General features: G+C 57.1%; 1 protein-coding gene across 3 annotated transcripts in view; it reads right to left on the bottom strand.

The window, feature by feature from the left end:
* PDE9A (phosphodiesterase 9A) overlaps positions 1 to 18262 on the bottom strand; it is an 89059-nt gene that overhangs the window by 12699 nt on the left and 58098 nt on the right. For all 3 annotated transcript variants that reach the window (XM_037144584.2, XM_053657872.1, XM_037144582.2), the window contains 7 exons: positions 13766 to 13850; positions 7360 to 7441; positions 6008 to 6082; positions 2757 to 2843; positions 1753 to 1857; positions 1376 to 1458; positions 160 to 316 (listed from right to left, as the gene is read on the bottom strand). In XM_037144584.2, coding sequence (XP_037000479.2) covers positions 160 to 316; positions 1376 to 1458; positions 1753 to 1857; positions 2757 to 2843; positions 6008 to 6082; positions 7360 to 7441; positions 13766 to 13850 — 674 coding nt within the window. The remainder of the gene's footprint in view (positions 1 to 159; positions 317 to 1375; positions 1459 to 1752; positions 1858 to 2756; positions 2844 to 6007; positions 6083 to 7359; positions 7442 to 13765; positions 13851 to 18262) is intronic.

Genomic DNA, 18262 nt, shown 5'->3' on the forward strand with positions numbered 1-18262 from the left:
CAGGAAGGAGGGCCGGTGCCCCAGGATCCCTGGTGGGCACCGCCATGACCGGGGGCTCCAGGAGCCTCAGCCACTAGACAGGGGCTCTCTTGTGGCTGTATATGCAGTCTCTCCCCAGACCCCCCTTCGCTCTGCTGTCGAGTGCTTGCCCCCGCGCACCTGTCTGATCTGCTTGAACCCGTCTGGCTGCACGTTGGAGAAGATGTTGCATTCGGGCTGTGCGAGGATCTGGAAGGCCACGGCGCAGTGGTGGTTCTCCAGGGGCGAGATGTCATTGTAGCGGACGGCCAGCTCTGTGCGGGCATTGATCTGGTACCTGGGGTGGGGGTGAGGGGAAGAGGGCCTCAGGAGCCCGTACTCGCAGGCACCTGCGAGCCAGGGCCACACGCCCAGGTGTCCGAGCGGTGCCCATAGGGGCTGGAAGGCAGTCGTGCAGGGGCTGGTGAAGGTGACTGCCCTCTGCCCACACCAGGAACTTGCTTCTCCTGGCTCCCCTGGCTTCGCTACTGCCCCTTGAATGAGATGACCCCAAGGTTTTAGAGTCCCACCAGGTGGATACCCCCAGAAATCTCCACTTCTCCCAGCTGCACTGCCCTGTCTTTTGTCACGGCACCTGGTAAAACATTTCAATGTGTGCAGAAGGCAGACGGTTGGGGGACAAACAAAAGATGCTGGGGTGCAGGCCTGTGCTAGACCACTGCCAGGAGTGGGCCACAGGGGAAGGGAGGCCCACAGACTTCCATGCCTTGGAGTCCACTCAGTACGGGAAAAGGTTCTTGGGCACATTTGGGGTCATCATGCACACAATAAACTCGATACACAAATGCACGCATTTGACAGAAGGCAGCGGCGTGTCACTGCAAATGCAAACCAGTGCCACCTGGTCTGCACTTCAGCAGTTAGGTGGGGGGGCTCTGTGCCCTCCACCCCCAGGTGGGAGTGGACTGACACTTTAGCAAAGCCCCCACTGTCCGCCTGCCCGCTCAGTCCTAGCCCTCAGCCTTGTCCCTGTAGTGAACAGGCTGCAGAGGCTGCCCAGGGGAAGTGACATCCAGAGAATGAGGAAGGTGGGCTTCCTGCCATCCAGTCCTTAGGGGGGCATCATGCCCTGCTTTGGGGGGTTGGGAGGTCTGGTGCCGGATGGACTCTAGGCCTGTGTGGAGGCACAGCCTGGAGCCAGGACTGCAAAAGGTTGTGGCAGCGTCTTAGGGTTTGGTGACCTTGAAGGGCCCTGCACCAGGGACACCCAAGGCCAAGGGCAACATCCCGCAGTGGGGAGCTGTGTCCTATGGAGCCTGCACTGACCACTCTGACATGGGGCTGGTCTGAGTGTTGCGCTGAGGCCAGCGCCCTGGGGAAGTTGTTGCACACGTACGTGTTGTTGTATCCCGGGTGGTCCAGGTCGTGGCAGATGGCTGCGGTCATCAGGATCAGGATGTCCATCTGGGAAAACTTCTCCTGGATCAGGGAGGGGACATAGGGTGAGGAGGGGCAGAATGGGGTGGAAGATGAGCGATGTGGGTGGGATGAAGCCCCCTCTAGCCCTCGGCCTGGTGTGAGAGGACCTGCCCACTCTCTGGGGTGCGAGAAGAGGGCCCACTTGCTCCCTGAATCAGAGCACCCTCGTCTTGGAGGGTGCTGACACTCATGGATGGTGGTTTCCCAGGGAGGGTAGAGGGGCCGCTGGGGAGCCCCACGGCTGTCCTCTCCGGATGGGGGGCCGCATCCCTGAGCGGAGTCCCTGAGACCCACCTGGAGCCCGCAGAGCCAGACCATGCTGTACATCATCTGGGCCACGCAGAAGCAGTGCCGGAAGTTGTGGAAAGGGTTCTGCCGGTAGTTGTCGTGCACACAGAGCTGCGGGAAGTGAGAGGGTGCTGACGGCCCCGCTGCCCGCCTCCTCCCCAAGGGCGGGTATGGCCACAGGACCGCCCAGGCTTTCACCCTGGGTTCATGAACTCAGGTGTCTCAGGGAGCGAATGAGGAGCCACCTGGGACAGAAGGCTGAGGGACGAGCTGGAGGAATATGGGAGGGACCCTGGGTCCCTGTCAGCATGAGACCTTTAACGGGTATCTGATGTTTGGTTCTCAGTAATGTTTTATTTTCAAAAAGTTCTGTTGCTAAACACACACTCACACATGGCACACACTCACACAGTACATACACACGCACACTGATACCATACACGCACATTCACACACGCACACACACGAACACCCCACACGTTGACACAACCACTCACATGTCAACACACACATACCTACACATGCACACTTATACACAGTCACACACACACTCATAAACTTACACCTCTGCACAGGCTTACACTTATGCACACATACATGCATATACACACTCACACATGCTCCCACCTACAGGCATTCACAACATACAAATACATTATGCATGCTGACGCACACACTTACAAATGCACACTCATGTGCACACACTTACACATGCACTTTCCCCACAAACATGCACACACTCACACACTCATACACATTTGCACACACACGCTTACATGTGCCCTGCTTTGGAGCACACTGCTGCTTGTGTCTGCCCCAGGTCCTCACTGTTTTCTCGCTCATGGGAGCACCAGCTCAGGGGCAGAGTGTGCGGTGGGATGTAGAGACTGCCCGACTGTCCTGGCAGAACTCTCAAGGACACCCAGGGCCATTGGGAAGGTGCCCAATGGTCACTCCCATGTAACTCGATGAAACCGTGTTCAAGAGGGACCGGAGGGGCTGCCACTTACCAGCCACCTCTTGAGCGTGATGGGGTTGATGCTGAAGTCCCTGACCAGGCTGAGGTCATGGTACATGTGCTCCAGGCAGCTCAGCATCTGTGGGCACAGGAGGGGCATGGGTGGTCAGCACGCAGGCCGCCCGGCCCTCGCTGTCCTGGGAGATGTCGGCAGGGCATGCCGGGCAGCTTCTCCTTGCCCATCCCTAGGGGTGGGCCCTCCCCGCCCTGGGGCTCCTGAGAGTGAAGCCTGCTGATGGAGGGGGTTCAGGATCCCCCAGAAGGGATGCAAAGTTAGAAAAGCAGTCAATGGAACGGTATGCAAGAAGGAGCAGCCAGCGACTGGACGAGAGGGGGCACGCCGTGCCAAGAGGGCTGCACCAGAAATTACTTTCCTTATTTCTACCCGGGAGACACGGTCTTGGTGGGTCGGCATGACAGTCTGGGGTTTTGGGACTCGGCTCTATGGAACTCGGGCCTGGAGGTGGTGCCTCACAGACAGAAAGGCCCTCCCCCTGCCTGAGCCGGGCAGGGGGTGAGGGGCTCTGATGACTGACATCCCAGACACGCTTCACTGTGCCCCTCGGGGGCCTGCGGGGACTGAAGTCACTATTTAATGTGTTAAATGTGGAGTCCAGAAGGTGAACCCATTCTGGGTAAAGGTCCCCTCTCAAACCTTACTTCACTGACTGTCTTCTAAAGAAAGCCCTGCTCAAGTTGAAACAGATTTTGTGTTCCATCACAGAGATTTATTGCCACTGTTATCATTTGCTTAAACGACTCTCAGAGCTTTGGAGCTAATTAAGTGAGGAAAAAAGGACTGCATTCATTTAAATGAATGAAAGTTTGACAAAGTGGGCTTTGCCTCCTGGGATGCAGAGCCCGGGAGACAGACATCTGCGAAGCAGGGACAATTAAGATGTCACTGGGGGGGGGCAGTGCATGACACCCGTGAGTGCTCCTCTACCCAAGGCCGCCACCTGTGCCCTGCCTCCCTCATACCCGCCTGCTGACCCAGCACCTGCACAGCCACAGCAGGCCTCAGGGCGGAGGGTGTGCCCGATGCCCCCTGCCCCCGCCCCACCAGCCTGGGCAAAGCTCTCAGCCACCCCGTGAGCTGAATGAAGCGTTTGCTATGAAATCCGGGTCAAGGGTTGGAGAAGATCACGGAGAAAACCACCTGGTGCCACTTCTGTGGTGGGTCGGGGCAGGCGAGACGTGGTCATACATCTGTCCCCTAACTGGCAGCCAGGACAGTGTGGCAGGTTGTGGTGGGGCAGCTGGATGATGGGCAGTATGGAGGACTCAGGGGCTGACCAGGAGGCCCAGCCTGTATGCCTGGTACTTGGTAGAGAGGCAGGCTCGTCCCTGCAGACTGCCAGGGACCCCTGCCGTGTGAAGGCATGGCCTCCTGGTCCGTGAAGCGGGGATGCTGGGCATGTTGGCCCTGCTTGAAGGGAGAGAGGTGAACCACACCCACTGGGGGCTCTGACCTTCTCGGGGTGCCAGCTGCTTTGTGGGTGGCCAGATGCAGTTTGGGGGGGCCGAGTGAGCTGTTGAAGTTTTCTGGTATGACCCTTTGGTTGTTCATATTTGCTGCCCATTGTCCAAAACTCGTTGTGTCTCCAGGTTTGTGGAGGTCGGGGGTCCCATCTTCGAACATCTCTAGTTTGTCACTGCAGGCAGCTGGAGACTTTCTGGAAACCCTCACCAGTGCCATTGAGATGGCTGGTGGGAGCCCAGGCCAGCAGGCGGCCATGCAGCCTGCGTGTACGGCCAGCCGCCCCATGCGTCAGGGTCAGGGAGGCGGCCTGCCCATCACGGATGCGTGAATCCCTCATTCTTTCAATGTGCGGGCGCATCCCCTCTCTGGTCACGTAGACCTGCATCAGAGACAGGGATGGCAGCGAGTGCCCACACCGGTGCTGAGCCCTCAGTGGCCCCGGCTCCACTCTAGCCCCTGGTGGGCTGAGGTCAAAGCAGCATCAGGGATGGTGCTTTTTCTAGACGTCCCTGGTAGTGGTGCTTGTCCACCTGCTGGAAACAGGGGTCTGCACGTTCTAGGCCATCTGTCGTGGCCAGGTGCCCAGGGACAGGCCACCCTGGGTCATTCATTCAGGGGGAGCCACTGAGACCAGAGGTCTTCCTCATGCCTCTCGCGTTTCTCCGGGCCGCGTGGCCTCCCACACCTGGTCCCTTGGTGACAGTGTGTCCAGCTGGCAGGGACGGCCGCACATGTGCAACGCCTCCTGCTCCCGCAGAGCCATACTCCCGTCCTGTGTGCCACTTGGCTGGGTGTTTTGGAGCACATGTGTCATCTAGCTTGATGTCTGCTGGGGGACAGTCCCTTGGACACAGGCTGGCTCTCCTCGGGGTGGCTACGGTGGGCAGAGGCGGAATCCATGGGTCTTGGGCTGGTGCTGCCAGGCGTCTCCTTTGCTGGGAGAGCAGGAACCAATGTGTGAGCAGGGTTCCCTCGGGAGGGTCTAGCACCCTGGGTGCCAGGGCAGACTGGCGAGTGTTCCAGGAGCAAAGTCCCCTTTTCCTGAGATCTGCAGGGAGGCCGCCGCTGCCGCTCTCCTCCCGGTGGGCAGCTGGCTGGGGGCGGCCTTTTTGTGTGTCTCTGTTAGTGGACACCTGGAAAGAGTCCACAGAGTTTGGTGGCCTAATGTCTGTGATGAGAGACTTTTTGTGTTCTTGAGGTTCAGAAAGGAAGGGACACAGCCGATCTGATTAGAAAACTCGACTGAGCAAAGAAAGTCTCCGGTTTTGTGTTTTCTCAGCAAAGGGAAATTTTACAGAAACATCATCTACCTGCAGGAGACGCCTCGCCATCCCAGGTCTTGTCCTTGCACACGTCTGGGGGTCCCAGCACAACTCTCCCACAGAAGTCCACTCTTGGAGAGCTATTGGGGTCTGTGGGCAGCAGCTGGTTCACTGAGAGGGTGTTCGTGGGGTCAGCACATGGCCCCTGGGACTCACGACGGTGACACAATGATGCTCCTTGGTAGGGGGGGTATCTCCTGCTGTCTGGACCCCAGGGTTTGAGGCCCCTGCACTTGACCGCCTGCCCCTCTGTACCCCTAGTTTCTGAGTTCTGTCTCCAGGGACCCCTGTATCTACCAACAATCAGTTTAACTAAAGCCTGGAGAATCAAGTTTAAAAAACTGAAAAGAACAGAGAGGAGAAAGGCAAGGGGGAAGTGTGCTGCGGATGCCTCACCCACGTCCTGCGGACGCTGGCCCCAGGAGGCCCCTCACTCACCTCGTTGGGCTCCCAGAGCCAGACGTCGAAGGTCGGCTTGCGCAGGGCCTCTACGGTCTCCGGGGACAGCAGGTACTGGAAGGGACAGCAGGCGGCGTCAGCCTTGGTGCTGAGACAAAGGCTGGTCACCTCTGGTGGGCAGCGGATGTTTTTTCTGTCCCCGTCAGGGGCACCTGGGCACAGACTGGAAGGCCACATTCTACAAGAATTCTGGGAGGGGCCAACTCCAGGGACGGGCGCCCCATCGGTGGCTGCTCGAGGCAGGGCCAGAGCGCTGGGCACGGCCACACGGGCAGGAGAGGCCGATCCGGGCTGGCGGAAACGCTCCATCCCCTGACCGTGGTGGACGTTATGTGGACACACGAGTGTGTCCAGACCCGCGGTGCTCCGCATCTGCAGGAGATGAACTCCCTGCACGTAAGTCCCAGCTCGACCCTAACTCAGAAAACGTACAGGAAAGGGAAGCCGAGGGGGGAAATGTACTTGGTATAAATTCAGATACGCACTGAGAAGCTACTTCTGAGTTTCTTTTTTGGAGGGAAGCCTAGGAGCCAAGGAGGCTCTACAGGTCGGGGCCAATCGCCACAGGAAGCAGAAACTGATTTTAGACGTAAAACCGTCAGAGTGTTCCCCCAGGTTTTGGGGTTTTCTATTTTTTTTTAAGGAACTGCAGTAGAGCACTGAGACCCTTTGGTTTTGACCTAAGCTGGGCCTCGTGACCCCCTGAGGCTGCACATGAGATTTGGGTCACATTTTCCTACGGGAAATACACCCGTGTCCACCTGGAACCCTCAGATAACCGGCAGGGCCCCGGCCCCTGCGAGCAAGCATGAGCCCGCACACTAGCTCTCCAGGGTGTTGAACTTCAGTCTGGCCAGGCCGTTCGCTCATTGGCTGAAGGCACCATTCAGGTGCGTGACCTTCTGGGCTTGGTCGAAGACCCTCCTTCCAGTGCCCGGGACACTGCTGCTTCAACAGGGGCCCAAGGTCTCTCGTAACAGAGAAACTTTTTGTGATAGAAAAGCAAAACTTCTCACAACAACGATGTACTGTTCAGGAACAGGAAATCCAATAAAGCAAATTTTTAAAGATTTACTTAAAAACTTAGCTCTTACTTCCTGGTCTGGGACCATTTTTGCTAAACAAATGTTAAAGAGAAAAATTATTCGGCCTACGAATAACGGGCGCGTCAGTCCCACAGCCTGGGGTCAGGGCAGGAGCTGTTTTTACAAATAGCTGGACATCAGGGACCTGGTGGGGCCAGGCGGCCAGGGTGGCCGAGGGTGGGGGGCCCTGTGCCCTGGGGCTGTGGACACGGCTGCTGTTTCCTCTGAGGCAGAATGGCACCTTACCTTGGGATAAGTGGGGACATCCCGTCGAGGTGTCAACTTCTTGTTATTATCCAAAAAACTGTACTTACAGGGGCAGCTGGTCCTAGAGGGAAAACGCAAAGATCAGTCCATTGCTTTGGTCTCGGCGTCCGGTGGGCAGTGGACGGCGGGGACCTCCTCAGAGCAAAGACAAGCAACCCGAACCCCAAGCCAAACCACGAGCAGAACCCACAAACCCTTCTGGTCTCAGCTGTGGTGGGAGAGCAGTCACGAAGCCAGTGGCGTCTCATTGCCACCCCCCCCAGGGACCCGCTGGGCCTCCGCAGGTGACACTGGGGGCTGGGGGCACATTGCGGATAAGCTCCCGAAACCTAGCAAAGCACTCACCATAAAAACTTCAAATGACGTGGAAATAAAGTAAAATAAAAAAAGTCTAAGTCCCCACTTCTTTCCTCTTAAATCTCACACCCTGAAAATACCCGCTGCTGTTGGGGTGCCCTTCCAGACCCCCCAGGCACGGGCGTGCAGGGGGAGCCCGTGCAATTTTAAACGAAGATGGAATTGTACAAACTTACTCTCTGGCAAGTGGTTTTAGGATTTAATTTTTTTTAAGTAAAAAAAAATGATTCCAGAGAGAAGTGGGGGAAGGAAGAGACGGAGAAAGAGAGGAACACTGATTATTGCCCCTGAGAGGGGACTGAACCTGCAACCCAGGCACGTGCCCAGACCAGGAACTGAACCTGTGACCTTGCGGTGCACGGGTCGTTGCTCCAACCAACTGAGCCACACCAGCCGGACTGCTAACTGGTTTTATTCACTTAAAACCCCACCAAGTTGTTGGCTGTTGATTTCCTAGGGATCAACTCCATTAAAAGCAAGTCCTTTCCTGGCGCCCTGGGTGTGGCTGCCCTACATGTTATCACCCCAGCCCCCAAGACAGACCTCCAGGATGGGCCTGAGTTTTCCCACTGCACACACCTGGACAGATGGATCTGCTCTCTGGCTCTGTCGTCTTCATCACTCAATGTCAGGGTTACCAAATAAGAACAGAACAAAAGGAGCCAGGTGTGTTCTGGATGGAAAGCCACCGTCTGGTACTGGGAACAGTGTGCCAGCCTGTGGGGCTGTACCTGGGGGCTGGACTTGGGGGGCTACCCCAGGTCATCTGGCCGCTCCGTGGCCCCCTCCCCACCTGGGGACCTTAACTTTCTTGGACATGAACATGCTCGCCACCCTCCCGCCAATGGGGAGCACGACGGGGTGGGGGTGTCTGCTCCCCTCCGTTGAGATTCCCAGGCCAGTGGGCAGGGGACCAGCACATCGATGTGTCAGAGCAGTAGCCTGTGTGGTTTGTGAATAAAGCTCCACCTTCTGGGAGAGCCATTTAAGACCGTGAAGTAGGAGTCTCGAAGAAGTCCACATCCTTGAAGCCCGTATGTCTGCTCTGGGGAGTTCACCTTAAGAATTAGACCCAAGCAAACAGCTCCTCGCACAGAGGTATTCATCACCTAGTTGTCTGCTATTACAAAAACGCTGAATCAAACGAGAAGCCACCTAAATGGCCCCACTCGGGAACTAATTTAAACTGATTCATCAACAAGATGGATTGTCGCGTGTGATCTTTAAGGCGATTAAAAAAATGCTGTGCAGTGAGGGGACGTGGGGTGACAGGGAAAAAGAGACACTGCAGGAGAGGCACCGAAGGGGCTGGGAGAGCCAAGGTGCTCAGCCAGGGCGAGGACACAGGAGCCCACGGGTGGGAGGGCAGCGGGGCTGCAATGCGCCTCCTGGAAGAACACACCAGCTGGGCGTGGGTTGCCAGGTGACCCACTTAGTGACCACGACGCTGTAAGTGACAAAGGATGCCAACATAACATTCCTTAGTTCTCTTTCAAAACTAGATGCCTACACACCAAAAATCATCTGGGAAGTCGGGGCCCAGGCTGTAACTGGGGTCACGGTGGCTGCCATCCTTCCTTCTGGCGATTCTCGCCCCTCACGGGTCTAGCCTGGTGGGTTCACGTGGAGGCGGAGCCCCCTGCAGACGCAGGGTCATACTTCTGCCTCCCTTTTTGAGATAACAGCCTTTGGCATCACTGTGGTGGTGCCTGCCATTCCTCCCCTCATCCCGGCAGTCACAAAGACCACCAGCGTTGCTTGTGACAGCCTCCAGGTGGAGGGGAAGTAACAGGAGCCACAGAAGGAACAGATAAATGGTTATCAAACGAATGATTTCCGCTGTCACCCCGTGAAGGAGAAACCGCCTTCGCACATCACCGAGGGTGAGGGACTTGGTCTGTGCACCAACCAGACAGCGCCATTGTCACCTCCTTTCTGCTCTTGGCCCCTTCTTATGAGCCCCCACATGCGTGCTGTCCAGTCGATCCCATGCCTTTCCCAGCAGGGCTGCAGAAGCCTCACCGAGCAAGACTGTCAGACCGTTGGAATCCTGCTACCTCCTCGGAAACCCCAGCCTCGGGAGCGCCAGCTGGGTGCCTGGCAACTCATGCCAGGGCCTCCCCACCTCGCCCGTCGACCCTGCCTGCTCCCTCTGTGCCCTGTTGCCATGGGAACCAGCATCCTCCAGCTGACAGAGCAGCTGAGGTGGTGCCTTTTCTTTTCATTCTGTTTGGGGCCTATTTTTGCTGCATTTCCTGGGTTCTCAGCCTCCACCCCCTGGGGCTCAGTCCAGTGGTCAAGGCCACTTGTCTGGGATAAAGTGGAGATTACAGACCCCCAGAGCCCTCAGATGCCACCCACGTTTCTGCAGCCCTCCCCTGCCTGGGGTCAACCAGCAAGTTCCACTCTGTGCCCTAAATTCGAGCAGGCAGCTGGACCTCTTTCCTCGTGGGGGTAAAAACCGAAAAACCCCAGGTGTGTGTCTAGGGGGAGTGCAGCCTATTCTGGGGGTGTCTGTGAGTCTGCCCGCCACCTGACCACTATCCACTGTCTGCTGCTCCCCAAGAGGAAAGAGGTCTGGCTCCGGGGCCCTGTTAGGGGCGCTGTGTGTGGGGGGCTGTGGGTCCGCACTTCAGGCTCATTAGCCATTGGTGGCTGGGGACAGGTGCCTTTTTTCTCTCTGTCCTCCCCGAGAAGCGGGGCTGGGTCGACAGCCTGGGACAGAGGTGCGACTTCTCCCCCAGCAGGGCAGGGGGGGTCACATTTAACAAGCCTGGTCCCAGGACCCCGAAATGCTACACGGCACCCCTGCACCACTGAAATGGAACCCGCTCTCAGCAGAGCGCAAACCACACACTGTTCTGCTTCTCAGTTTGTTTCCCCCTAAAAAGGGAAGGGCTGTCCTCTCCGCCCCGAGTGGGCTCTTGGCCCCCGGGGCCAGGGCCGGACATGGGTGATGCTGCTCCAGACTCCGCCCGAGCCCGGGAGTCTGGTCCTTTCTGCTCTAAACGTGTCAGGGATGTTCGAGGCACCCCAACCCCCAGCCGCTCTGTTTCTGATTGAAGACTCACACTGACGCGTCTCCTGTCTGTCACCGAAGTGGAACGCTGTGGAACTGTCTGCTGAGAATGTCGCCTTTGGGAGCGGTTAGGATGCTGGGAGTCTTTTCTTTGGATTATGGAGCTGTGAGCTCTAGAATGTGCTCTCGGGGGAGGGGGTGCAGCAGAAGTGCCCCACCTTGTCGTGGTGAGCCGTAGCACCCACCATCCCTGGGCGCAGTCCACCTGCCCCGGAGCGCGCCCTGCAGATGACGGGCGTCCGATCTCCCCGGCCCCTGGTCCGCTTCCTCCCAGGTGCTCTGAAATCAGGAGCCCCCTCCCCAGGGTGTGCTGCGGGTGAATTGTATCCCACGTAACACGAGTGTTAAAGTCTCAGTCCCGGATGTGGGAGCGTTACTTCACCAGGAAATGGGGGTGTTACAGATGTGTAACTAGTTACATCTGGAGTAGGGTGGGCTCTCGTTCAATGACCGGTGTTCTTGTCGAAAGGGAATATGTGGACACAGACCCACACGCAGGGGAGGTGGCCACGTGCAGATGGCCGTAGAGACGGGGGTGATGTCACTACGACGATGCAGGGGACCCCAAGCACTGCTGGTGTCTGAGACTGGGAGAGGCCAGGACGGAGGCTTCTGGGGCAGTGTGGCCTCACTGATAACTCCCATTTGAGACTTGCAGCCTCCAGAACTGTGACAGAATACATGTCTATGGTTTTAAGCCCGAGTTTGTGGCCTCTTGTTACAGCAGCCACAGGCAAGTAACATGACTTGGACTAAATTTTGGTTTCCCCTTGCAATCTGACTGCAGGCCCAGCGCCCACAGAGAGCCCACCAGGAGCAGCACCCCGCCGCCCTGTTCCCACCTGGCTTCTGTAGAAAGGGAGGGAGAGAGAGGAGCGGCAGAGGGGGAGACACGCGGGGGCAAGACCGGAGAGGCCGGGGCTCCGGACGTGCCCTGGCTGCTCCGAGGGGGCGGCATTTAAACATTTGAGCAGGGACGAGAGGCTGAAAAATGCCTAGCGTTATGTGGGCTCTGAGGTGAAACCTGCGGGGGGAGGGGTGAGGCGACACCCCCAGAGGCAGGGAGGAACCCAACGGGACACCATCCCAGCCCGAGACATGCCCTTGGGGAAGGGGGTCCTTCAGCCACCGCACAGACAAGGGGCTGACGCCCACAGGACAGGCTCCGGGAGCCTTCAGTGTCAGGTTGGAGACCAGGACTCGAGTTTCAACCCTCTCCTCCCGGATGCCGAGGACGACTGGAAAGGCCACTTGTGCTGGACCCATGTCCCATTCTGAGGCCACCTGCCCTGCCTGGGCCTGGACAGAGGGCGGCCAAGCCAGATGGCCTCTCCCAGTGGGCACCACATCGGGTCACAGCCCTCTCACCACAGTGGACGTGGCACTCAGCCACGACAGCCAGTCTGAGGCCTGTTGGGAGGGGTTGGGGCCGACAGGCCTGGCTAACTGGGCAGTGGACTGGCCACAGGACGGAGTCTGGCATGGGGCAGGCGGGGCACAGGGGCAGCAGGGGCAAAGCCGAGCCATGTAAGTCATGAGCTGAGTGTGATACCATGGCAAGGGTCATTTAGGGTCCTTCCAGCTGCCAAACCAGGTTCCAGCCCTGGTGCTGCCCTGAGCAACTCCATCGCTGTTACGAGGACTGTCTCCTGTCCCCTAAAGAGCTCTTGCTACAGAACGATGAGGATGAATTATTCACGCAGTTTTCTGTGGTCACAAACTCCTCTACCCCAAATCAAATGGAGTGAGACACCCTGAAACCCAAGCTGCCAAGCAAGTGTGACATAAATGTGACCTGGTCCCTGTAGGACACATGCGGACAGGGCTCTGAGCCTGTCAGGTCACTCCCAAGCCCACCCAAGGCAGGCCAGCCCTGCTGGACTCTGATGGGACCGAGCTGTGACCATCCGGTGGCGACCATCCAGTGACGTGTCACTGCCTGCCCCTGGAAGGCCCTTCAGCACAGCCTCACGGCCTCACTCAGCAGGCTGCACTCCACTCTTTAAACCAGGGAGAGATCACCCAGCTGTGGGGGTGACTGTGAGACAGCTGGGTGCATCTGCAGGGCTGTACTGGGCCAGTCCCCATTCAACCCGAGGAGGCCCGGTGGGAGCCTCTGCAGCACTTGTTGGCGTGGAGCTCCAGGGGTGCAGGGCCACGTTATGACCACGTGGTCCCCTGGATGGGAAGTCCAGGCAGGACGAGAATTCAGCAGAGCAGGCTGGTCCCTGAGAGCAGAGCCCTCCGGCTGCCCCGCACACAGAAAGTGCCCAATGGGCTCGCTGCATCTGCCATCCCCTCTGCTGTCAGCATGCACCTCTGTCCCAAACCTGCCACCTGCTGTGACTTTGGGTTCAGGGAGAGGGTCCTACGGTGCAAAAATCCCACTTTCGAGGGGGGGGGTGATGAAGACTGGGGTCTTTTTTTCAGGAATTTTGGCTCCCTGGGGGCGTATGTGATGGACCCATTTCCTGTTTGGCAGCACAAGTGACTTCTGTGTACAGGACAGCTGGAGGCCTTTCTCCCCCCACCTGCCGCCCCGTACTATAGGGACGTTCCCTGCCAGGGAGGAGGACTTCTCAGGCACCAGGACACTTGTTCCCTGTAAGCCCAGAGCCTTTTCTTTTTACTGTTTTCTTTCTTTGAAAGTGGTGTCAATTTCTTTCAATCTATGGGGGAGTTAATCCTAACTCTTTGATCTGGAGGATTATTCCCCTTGATGCGCAGTCGGCCTCAGCCACCACGAACTCTCTTTTATGATAAGAAGCTCTGTCATTGGAAAGCAAATCCCCAGAGGAGCAGGGCCGCCTCCACACTTCACTCCCCTAGCCAGAGCTCCAGCTGTGCTTCTGGGAAAACAAAGACCAGAGCCCCACCCCCACCCCACCCCCACATCTCCACGGAGCCCCCACCCCCCACCTCCACTGGTTCACCCAGTGCAGACCTTACCTGTTGCTTCTGGCTGCCAGTTCCTCCCTCATCTTTTTAATGTCACTCTTGCATTTCTCAATCTCCACCACTTTCAGTCCTTCCACTGGGGACCAAGAGAAACAAGGGGTTACCATGGATACACAGGGAGGCTCTTGCAAGGCTGATAAGTGGGGGCCGCCTGCCTGTGTGTCTCTGGCAGGAAAGCTGACTCAGTGCACGGGCTCCCACTCCTGCCCAGGCCGCTGATGTTCAGGCCCTTCCCCCCATTCAGCTCAAACATCCTGGGCCTGTTCCGTGGCCAAGTGTGGGCTGTGGCCTTCATCTGTGGGTTTCTATGGGATGGAGGTCCCTCCTCCCTGCATCTTGACTCCCCTCCCCTGCCACCCACTTCTAGCTTTCTTTCTTCACACCCCTGAGCTGAGGACAAGGGACGGAGAAGTCTCTAATCAAAAAGAAAAGTAAAGTTGGGGTGGGGGGCCCGCATGTGGCCCCAGGGTACTAAAATGCAAGGAGCCTTCCCTGCAAGGACAAACATTTCATCGAGACTGGAGCAGATGGGGGTGGGGGAGGGTGCAGGTGGTTAACAGTGGGTGGGGAATTAACAGGTGATCCAGGATGCGCAGAACCTGGGCAGGAGGGCATCCCCGGAGCCCCAAGGCAGAGGTGTGCCGGAAAGGCCAGGTTGTCATCAAAGAATGAGCTGGGGCTTAGGTCTCCAAGTCCAAGTTCAACTTCCAGACCTTCGCTCTGCCCCAGAAATGCTGCCACGAGGCAGGCAGCTTTGGAAAGGCTTTTAGATTAGAGTCATTCACAAGAAATAGAAAAGATTGGCTTTGTTACTTTGTAATCACACCTCAATTTTTATGCAAAAAGACACGGCCCACGATGCCACTCTATTCCCCTTTTCATCAAGCCTGGATCTGAATACAGCTAAAAATAAAATGCTGAGATTTCCAAGGAAAACAAAGCGTCTCAGAGACTTCGGCAGCTCCTCCCGCCCCCCAGGAAGTGCTCTGGGCCTGGAGCGCATGTGGGGGAAACTCTCCGAGGGCAGCAGCGCCAGGGAAGCCAGCTGGAAACACCCCCACCCCCCGGCAGGTTTTCTAAACGTTCCCAGGGTCGGAGCCAAATGGGGGCAAGGCTATGTGAAAACACCACTTCTTTCTGCCCAAGGTGACCAGAATCCAGAGGCCCTGACGTTCAAATCTGGTCCTGGTGACTTCCTCCTGTGTCACGCCTGGGACACTGTCCCTCCTCTACCAGGACCCGGGACCAAAGCCTAAGGCCTTAAATACAAGTGGTTCAAACCAGCAGGGTGGCTGTGTTGGTGGCCGCTGCCAGGTGCGCTGCCACCGGTGAGAGGACGTTGGTGTGTTTCTGTTCGCTCGCTCCAAGCACACGCCCTTCCTCTTGCACGCTCTGTGCTGCGCTCTGTCTGGCATCACAGACCCTGTTAGGAAGTCCGTGAAAGCCAGGGGTCCACTTCCAAGAACAGACACATAGCACACAGTCGTCACAGCTGGCACTTGGGCAGGGGGACGCTGTGGGTGGCCTCCCTGGCGCTCCCAGACCTCGGTCTACACTGCAGGGTGATCACCCCACAGAGGAAGAACCACAGTGGAGCTGCGTCTGTGGGTCTGCCGGGGGCACACGGATGTCAGCAAATGACAGATTCAACGTGGGTGGCCAGACGGACCTCAGCCCTACCGACACAGCAAGGGCAGAAAATTCTGAAGAGTGAGCAGATCCGGAGGAGAGACCTGGCGCATGGCGTAGACTCGGGTCCGAGAAGCGGACAGACGTGGGGGAGGGATGGAGCTTGCAGTGTAAGGCTCACAAGGGAGCTGACCATCCCTCAGCAGGGAAGGTCCATGGTTACATTTATTATGTTCCCCACATCATTTTATACAAAATGATGTGTGATAATTGTAGGAAACAGGAAATACAGAGCATCCTGAAGAATATTTGAACATTTATCTGTGATTTTATGGGGGCAAAAACCAATCTGTTTAACATTATATATAATATATATAGTGAATATGTATATATATATACATATACATATATATTGGCATGCATCCTTCCAAACATTCCCCCCCCCCCATGCATTCTGTCTGTCTTAATGTGAAAAAGACGAAGTTGGGACCACACTATTCGTTCTGCTTTCTCACTCACTTTCCCCCATTATCTGTACATCAGAGGTGGTCCGTGTGTCAGCAGCTGCTGCCTAGCTCCCAGTGTTTGTGGGTGCGTGATGTTTGGACTCCCTGGCCAGTTATTGGGGGCAGTGTTAAAATGATGCCCCTTGGGCCACACAGTATCATCTCACTATCGTCAATCCCAGAGATTCAGCATTCATGGCAATTACCTTAATGAAGGGCCTGGTTGCTAGGGAAATAGATGGTGAGTAACGAGATGGCAAAAGTCCTGCATTAATCAATGGAAGAGAAAAACAACCAGTCGTGGAATTGAAGAGCGGCATGTGGGGCGGGTGGGCCCAGACAGTGACAGAGCGCACCCCGGGCCGGGCACCAGCAGACACGGCCCCTGCCTCTGAGCCCTTTTGCAGACATGGGTCTGCGTTTGGGAGGTTGCACAGCCTACCGCCTGGACCCACGGCAGCCCTGCCTGCCCCGTCCAGGGAGGGAGAAAGCCTGGAAGAAAAGCTGGGCCTCCCCTACAGAGTCCTGCGCAGACTCCAGCCAGACTCAGGCTGCAACTGGATGCCAGTGTCCCACATGCCGCCCCACCTGTCCATCTCGAACCTTAAACAGAGGTGGGCGTGGACCAGAAACCCAGATGACAGCAGAGGCTCCCCAGCCTCACGCAGCAGGGGAGGCTGCTGCAGTTTATTCCTCCCAGCTGGGCCCTGGCCCAGGCCAGCTGCCTTGCAGGAGCACCCCTGGACACCTGGCTGTCCTCCCTCAGACTTTAGAGGTGGTTCCATGGACAAGCCACAGGCCACAGAGAGAAGGGACCTCTAAGGATGATTTTCTAAGAGGGACTCTGGCTTTGGGGACTGGGCCTTGCTCATGGGCAGGAGCAGCAGAACAGGTCTGGTGGGAACTCTGTTCTCTGCCGGCCTCCCCGGTCTGTCTCGCTGGGCTTGGGGAAGAGGCCTGGGGGCAGCGAGGCCCTCCCGCAGCTGCAGAGCTATTGGAGCTGTTTAAGACCATGGGAACTGTGTCTCAACACTTCCTCCAGGGACGTTGGTGAGAATTCGCATGAAGCACATTTCCCGAGTGACGAGGAAAGTGAGGTTGGGTCTCAGCTTCAAGTCTCCTGAGCTGTTTGCATGACCCACGGGGCCAGCTCTCCCTGTGGTTAAGCTCTGGTCCAGGCCCTGGGCACACAGCGGCCCTGTGCCCACCGCAGGGATCCCGGAGCAGCAGTCAGTGTCCAGCAAACAAGGAAGGAAGGAAGTGGGGCCCCTGTGACACTTCATCTCCAACCAGGAAGCAGGTGCACACTGGGGTGTCCTTTGTTTACAAAGTACCTCTAAGCTAAGCAGGACCCCAGATTCCTGGGAGGTGACGAACATTTCACATGGAAAGGAAGAAGAGCTTTTAAAGTGAATTAAGGAACCGGAGACATTTACATTTGATTGGGAAGAAGTATATGTTTGAGAAGGTGGGAAAAAAAGCAGGAAATTCCATTTAAAACAAGCCAAACAATGTCAGGTTCCCTACAGGTGGCCGGCACCAGCTGGATGCCTTCCTGAACTGAGAAGCAGAAAAGAGCTCATACACACACCAGACAGAGCACGCAGGAGTGTGCACACGACCATGGTGTATGGACGTGTATGTGTCTGTGTGTGTTCACATGAGTGGGCAGCCAGGAGGAGGTGGGGAAGCGGGGTCTGCCCAGAGCAGAGGCTCCAGAGTGGGGTGGGGGGGTGGAGGAGGGGGCCCCCCCATTGTCAAGTCCACCATTCCTAGACCACTCCCGCCCCCTTCCTGCTCCCAGGAGAGGCCAGCTCCCTCCAAGGCATCCCTGCACCCTGGTGCTGGAAACACGCACAATTGGTAAAAACAGCAGCAGCTTCTACCTACACAGCCAGCCTGAACGTGGAGGAGAAGGGGCGATGCCTCTTCAGGTATTCATGCTGATTTGCTGGATTTCTGTGGTTTACCTGAAGGCCCTGTGGGCAGATGCCCTCCCGCTGACAGACGAAGCAGTTCTGGAGAATTCTGGGCCCCGACAGGCCAGGGGAGAAGATCCTATGGGCTGCGCTGCGCCCTTTAATGGTCCTTAGTTTGCATGGTGCTTCAAGGCAAAATAAAAAACTCTTCTTGACTGGATCGTCGTCCCCATGGCCAGATGCTGGAAGCCACCCAAGTCGAGGTCAACAGAGTTTTCTCTAGGGGTCCTGAAAATTCTTTCCTGGCCTCTTCAACTGGCCTGTTTGCAAGTAACAGTGGGCTTTGGGGTGGGCTTCCGTGTGGGGAGCAGGAGACGCGATAGGCAGAGGGCAGGAGAGGGAGGAGAGGAGGCGGAGCAGGAGACACCTGCCAC

This window comes from Artibeus jamaicensis, unplaced genomic scaffold (assembly GCF_021234435.1).
Source record: "Artibeus jamaicensis isolate MK-2021 breed Jamaican fruit bat unplaced genomic scaffold, CSHL_Jam_final scaffold_474, whole genome shotgun sequence".
NCBI classification, from domain to species: domain Eukaryota; kingdom Metazoa; phylum Chordata; class Mammalia; order Chiroptera; family Phyllostomidae; genus Artibeus; species Artibeus jamaicensis.